The 6,796-nt window shown below is 40.9% G+C and overlaps 1 protein-coding gene across 1 annotated transcript in view; it reads right to left on the bottom strand.

The window, feature by feature from the left end:
- Positions 1–1,328: 1,328 nt before the first annotated feature.
- The window catches only part of LOC138014315 (serine-rich adhesin for platelets-like), a 6,234-nt gene continuing 766 nt past the window's right edge, over positions 1,329–6,796 (bottom strand). Inside the window, exons 2-3 of the mRNA XM_068861364.1 lie at positions 2,790–6,174; positions 1,329–2,205 (exon numbers count right to left, since the gene is read on the bottom strand). Coding sequence (XP_068717465.1) covers positions 1,827–2,205; positions 2,790–6,174 — 3,764 coding nt within the window. The 3' untranslated portion in view covers positions 1,329–1,826. The remainder of the gene's footprint in view (positions 2,206–2,789; positions 6,175–6,796) is intronic.

Raw genomic sequence — 6,796 nt, 5'->3', positions numbered from 1 at the left:
ACACGCACATGAGAGACGCATAATTCGTCCGCACGGATTATACGTCTCTGGTATAAAAACGGCCAATGAAAGACTTGCACCGAAAACGCCCGAAGCTTACCATCACGGATGGCAGAATATTTGTTCTTGTTGCAATACTCATGATCATGACCTGGATAAACTGTGCAGTCCCTGACGGCCAATTTTATTTCAAATGAGGAAGGGATAGGATAAGGGAACGAAAAACTCAAATATTCGAGTTAAATCGGCTGCAAAAAAGAATCGATCACAATTATTGTGTAGTTACGGGTTGTCAATCTAACAATGCAGCACCTGTTTAGCATGGCTTCATGCGAGTTCTAATTTTAGAAATATTAGAAGTCACAAGCAATTCCGACAGGTTCCCTCTTCACTGGCTTTGAAGGCACGATTCGATCGAGTTAAGCAAGCACTATTATGTCATTTATCCCACGGTGAAATGGATATCGATTCAATCATGATCAAATTTGAATACTATATACCATACTCTGACTTATTCCGAGTCATATCTCACGGCCCGCTTTTCGCGTGGACGGGTTCGAGTTCTCCTTTTAAAAGATTTTTTTTTCTCACTCAGAAGTCCTTGTTAGACTCGCGGCCAGAAGAAAAATATTATTACTGTTGGTTTAGTATCGCTTATATGATCGATTGTACACTGATTTTTGTACCCTTGAGCTGATGATAATGAGTCACTAGCAGGAGCCGTGTGCAAACAAATCACAATTTTAAGTGAGTCGCTTGCACAGCTTTTGAAGTTATTCACATGGTAATGAACTATTTCTCGAATTAAGAAACCTTAGGTATTGACAGAGAAGAATGAATAGACATGTCAGGGACGTATCCAGTATGGGGCAATCCATGGCAGTTGCCGCAGCCATTTTTTTCGCTTGTTTTTCTTAAATAAGGCGGGATCCCAGTGCTGTCTTTAAAAGTAGGCATCGAAATCGCCCAAAATGGCTACTAAGAAGACCTCACTCATGGACATTGCCTCAGTCACAATTTTTTTCTGACTTTGGCCATGCATGCCGCGATCTCGAGGGTTCTTTCCGATGAGATCACACTGACGAATGAGCTAGTGCTGGTTTACTTATCTCCAGGCCGGGCAAGCACGAATAACTTAGGGCAAAGTTTCTTGAATTTAATAAAAACTGACACTGTTCGGTACGTTGGCTACAAAAGGCTTGGCCGGTCCACAGCCATGTCTTTTGTGCTATTTCCTAATAGACTTATTGTCACGATAATATGTAGACGGCTGACATGACTTGCGAGTTTCCCATATCCCCCGGCCCCACAAACTACGTATACCCTATCTTCTTCTTATTTTTAATTACCTTACTGAATAGTATCTGGTAGATGACTTCTTCTCTCGAGCTTCACTTATAACGCTTCCACGATCCGTTGTTACAAGTGTTAACACTATTGGGCATGTCTCCAAAACGGAGATAGTTTCATCATAAATAATTCGTGTTACCTTTCACTATATGCAAATGCATAAAAAAAAAAAACAAGTCTTTTTACAGGTTGTTTTGGCAACTTTAACTTCCTTAACTTCAACAATCTTTCGCTCAGAAAATCCGGTTTCATATTCGCAGTTGATATACATCTGCATTTCAAATATTATCTCTATCATGCAAATTTCTATCAGTAATAAAAGCGGACGGACAAAAAAGGAGTAATGTTGGGATCATAACTGCCACGAGCATTTCACCTGCCCAACAATGTGGAAACAGATCATCCTTAGAGCATTATCGAATTGACATTTGCTCACTTGTCCCCTATCCGGCCCTTCGACCTAATGACTACGCATGTTAAGTTTCAAATGAAGTGCTGGAACTGGACATTATATCCATGGAGGTTTTTCTACTGCTGGGTGCCCGATCAGCTTGGATTGTGTTTCTGATCGAACGTGTCAAACCAGCATTTTCGGGCGTTGATCCTCTTAGTGTAGCGCTGCTCGCGGTGTTTGGTTCAAATGGACTCCTTTTCGATTTTGCCCCAAACTCTAACGTACGGCTCTTTCCGTGCTCAGCGTCTTTTCTCTGCAGAACTTTAAGGCTTAGTGTTTCAGAGGAAGAACTCTTTCCGGAAGAGAGATCTGCGGCCGGGATATCCTGCTGATGGTCCGTGACCCAAGTGTGTCGGCGTACCGGTTCAATATTATCGAGTTCTGATCCTAAAGTGGTAGAACTAAAATAAAAGCAAATTATAAAAAAGGTATTCGTCGATCGAAAAGGAGGGCTGATTTTTTACTAGTATAAGCGGGGCGTTTATTATTCCACTATTACGCAATTTTACCATATTTGGCCTAGAGAACAGGCAAAATATGAGACGGTAATACACTGAATACACCAAATTGTTTTCAGCACGATGCAAAGACCAAGAATTTAGCTTGTCGATCGCTTACTACTCGTCATTTCGTTTATCCAATCAACACTGATCAAATGAAGGACACTGATTCGAATGGTCTCGTTTGTGCTGACATGCCCAATTATGCAATCGATAGGAATCTCGGTCAATGAAGGAAGAAGTCAAAATACTAGGAAGAATAACAAATTCCTATTGAAAGGTGTAACATACAATATGTGCGGACATTTTATTCGTTGCTCCCAAAATACTACTCAACTCGAAAAATATGCGAGCGTATTATGTGTCAAACAATGCAATAAGATGTATTTAATCTCGTTTACGGGCTTCCTTCTCCCAAGGGGTTTCGAATGCTTCAACGCCCTTTAGGAAAGAAAATAAATACGTTCAAGTTCTTTGCTACTTACTCTGAAGGTTCTACTTTTGATTTGTTGCACAGTCTTTTCGTTTTGTAGATGTAACATCCACAACTTGCCAAAGCAATGAATAATACACCAAGTGCAGTGAGTGTAGCAACGATTATGGCGGTATTTGAGTGTCCCGTGTTATCGTCTCCAAGCAAAGGTCTCGAAGAAGTCTCTTGGGTATCTCTCAGAATCACTGTTATGTTAGAAACAATGAAACTATCCCACATAGTTTCGTTGGCCTCATTTAGAAGCTGAGCTAATTCCTGATCGCTCAGAAGCGAGTCGTATTTTACTCTCAGTTTGAAATAAGCAACGACACTTCCATTTTCAAACGATGTTACTTCAACATCTAAGATATCCGTATTGTTCGTAGATAGAATGGTCATTAGTATAGCTTCAACCGTGCCTGCAAGTGCTTTAAACATGGTTGAGTTTGGATTGGAAAGGTTTTGATGATAGTTTTTATTCCTTATGATCAAGGAACCGTCCATGATCTTAAATGGGACTACCGTGAAGTTATACTGCTGGCTTGAAACCGAACTGTGACTACTGGTAAGCACATTTCCTGATCGTGTTGTTTCTAACCGTGACAACGAGATGAGATAGATTTTGGAAGACACTGGGATACCTTGACTAGGTACAGAGGCTCGGTTATATGAGTGCGGCAAATTCGTGGCAAAAGATTCAGTGTATGACTCATTGTTGGACTCTGTTGCAGTGAAACAACTTGCAGCTGCAAAACGTGAAAGGCTTTGATATGGAGAAGTAGACCCTACTGTACCCAAAAAGTCTGTTTTCAAAACAGTCATTTCCTTTGAATTATTCAATACGGGGCTTGTGTGAATTAATCGTCCATTTGTCGTGGAAGCGGGGGAAAGCGACATGCGAATACTCTGCCTTTGGTTGCCTCTCGCTGCCCTAAAACCATCGCTATAGTGAACAGAAGAAGTCACCGGTACGCTCAGTCTTGCTGACTGAGTCATTTCCAAAGTTGAAAGGAATCTTGTGGACGTTATGGAATGCATGGTCACAGAAGTGGTTGGGTTATTTGCACGGAGGAATGTAGTACCCTCCTTTCCCCCATGATGTGCCGACGGACGTGTTGTGAAGGCTGCGTTCATTGAGACAAAAAGCGTTTTGTTTCGTGATGTCATCTCTTCAAAACTTTCTGTTAACAACTGACTGTGGAAGAAAGAACTGCTTTTACGGACATCAGTGTTGTTTGCAAGGGACGTAGCCGACCTCTTAATGGCTGGAAAGGTTATAGTTGAGTTTATAGATAATCCTGCCACCAGTGGATATAAACTGTAGTTTTCTTCAGATTGAAAAGGCAATGGCAAAAAGGTAGATAAATCGGTGTTACTACTAATTTCCTTGAGTAAATTAGTATTTGGGGCGCTGAAATCGTTCCTTGGAAAAAATGACGAAAGTAAAAGGCTACCAAATGTTGGAAGCAGTCCTGAAGAAGGTGAGACAAGTTTGTAAGTCGTGCAAGGACTAGCTGAGATCAGATTTGTTGGAATTGTGCTGATTGCATCTCTCAGAGAAATCGCCTGTGTATCTGACTGAACTATCCGTGTTGGTCTCGCAGAAACTCCAAAGGATAATCTTGTTGAAAGTTCATTTCTAACAGTCGCAAAATAACCCTGTGTGTTTTTCAGAAACGTTTCAGTGCTAGAGCGTCTGAATTCAATATCTTTGGATGTTGAATGAATGGACTCGTAATTGGCCATCGCTTTGGAAGTTAATGGAAATGCACTTGGATTGTCCCCAAGACTGGGAAATGCACTTGAATCCTTGAATCTTAATCTAACTATCATTTTCGTGGTAAGATGAACTGACGTGAAGTCTCCGCTTATTGGCGTTGGGTAAATAGTCCTCAGTACCTCTCCTGTATTTGAAGGTTTTTGAACAGTGGTAATTGCAGGCGAATCAGTTAGAGTATAAGCTGATACGTCTTCACTGAGGGTGTTTGTGTTGGTCTGAGAAGTGGTGATCCACGAGGCTATTGGTAAATTGACAGATGATAATTGATCTCTGAGAGTATTAGGAACTGTCTGACTTCTTGTCGCATCTTTGATCGAAGTGACAAACGAGCTTCCTGAAACCATTGCTTTTGAAGGCGCCATCTGAGACAAAGGCATCTCCTTAGATGCTGCACTTGTCAGGTATTGAGAACAAAGATCCTGCTGCTTTCCAGTTGTTTGCCTCCGCAAAAAGGACAACAAGGACTTTTCCGACGATGTTGTAACCAATGATATACAGCTATTTGGTTGTAAACTTTTAACCTGCTTCACCCTTTTGATGGTGGTCGTCGTTGAGTTGGTGAAATGACTGAATGCACTTTTGGAAGGAAAACCCCCCTCGGGATAACTTTTATATACGCTTCTTACAATAGGTGTGCTTCTGGTTGCCGCCCTGATTACTTCTGATCGATTTATCCCTTCCGTGTGCAATTCAATCAAGCTCTTCAAATAAAATCGATGATTTGAAAGTTCCAAGAACGTGAAAGTAGTCTGAGCAATTTGAGCGGGGCTTGTTTTTACCGCAGAGTCGTGAAAATAATCTGAAGCGGACAAGGGGTCATTTGTTTCATTTTTATATGGGGGCCTGGAGTACTTTGAATCAACATAAGATGATCTTTCTGGAACGTTTTCTGCCACCTCGGTAAGATGAAGAGCTTTACTCCGCAGCCGAGATACATTAAAATGTGCTGTGGTGGTAGGCCTTCCTTTATCGCTCAGAGAGATACTCAAGCTACTGTGACCAGTAGACCACGAAACTGTGAGAAATTGGGATAGTTGTAAAGCTGACGATAATTCCATTGAAGACATATTTATTTTGGGTAAAATGGTACTTCGCGAAGCATTTGTTTTACTGCCATCACCAGAAGATCTTGAATAAACTGTGACAAATCGAGTTAGTTGAGGAGCTGACGATACTATATGTGAAGATGCGTTTATTTTCGGTAACAATCTGCTTAGAAAAGCATGCGTTTTACTTCTCTCACCAAAGGACCACGAAGAGCCCGTGACAAATCGTGATATTTGAGAAGTTGACGAAAATTCCATTGAAAACGCATTTGTTTTGGGTAAGATGGTGCTTGGCGAAGCCATTAATTTATTGAGGTGAAACGTAGTGATCTTGGACCAATAGCCTGCTTTAGTAATTTCATACAAGCTCGTGAAACGTTTCGATGATATCGAAGGTAATGCAGTTTTGCTTGAGACATCTGCTGGTGTTATTCTTGAGTCCATAGTGCTAGCTTCATTCGCTTGCCTTGATCTAAGATCGGTGTCCAACGATGCTTCATACGTAAACGTAGAATATACTTTTCTTTGTTTTGACAGAAGAGGCGTTGACCGGATAGAACCTTGCTTCGCACCTAAGGAAGACAAATAATGTATGGAACCGAATACCGCAAAATTAATAGCAATGGAGCTATCTACCTGTATGTTATACAAACTCTAATTCCACTGAGCGGATCGTGAAAATGCTACGGAGTCTCCTAAACTGAAAAAAAAAAAACCGAAGAAACTCTGAATATCCGCAACCGACAAGGTCAGTTTCATCTGGAATTATAGCTAACAGGGTTAAACGAATAGGTTCAGAAGAGAACGTACAAAGTGTCATTGCAAACCAAATTAATCCCCCACATGAAAAAAAATGTTGGTTAAATTATGCGAAGAATTGTTTCCTATAAACCGCATCAAATATTTTGAAACGGGTACCTTTCAGCAATGTTTGGAAGAATAACGAGGTTTTCCTTGTAAGTTTTAAAAGATACCGTGACGTGAGATAAATTTGCATACAAACTCCATGTTTATCGGGTTGATTTTTAAGGCCTCTAGAGAAAAATGTCCCGGATTATCTTCAATGTCTTTTCACTCAACCTGTGAAACTCTAAGAGAAAAATAACCTTGCCAAGGCCGAGAACTAAACGTTTAAAGCACAGCCTCTCCTATAGCGGGGCAACCATGGAATAGCTAGCCCAATAGCTTAAAACA

The sequence above is a fragment of the Montipora capricornis genome, chromosome 8, assembly GCF_036669925.1.
Source record: "Montipora capricornis isolate CH-2021 chromosome 8, ASM3666992v2, whole genome shotgun sequence".
NCBI lineage: Eukaryota > Metazoa > Cnidaria > Anthozoa > Scleractinia > Acroporidae > Montipora > Montipora capricornis.
The sequence above is the reverse complement of the archived record's forward strand: the minus strand, read 5'-3'. Positions and strand labels throughout refer to the sequence as shown.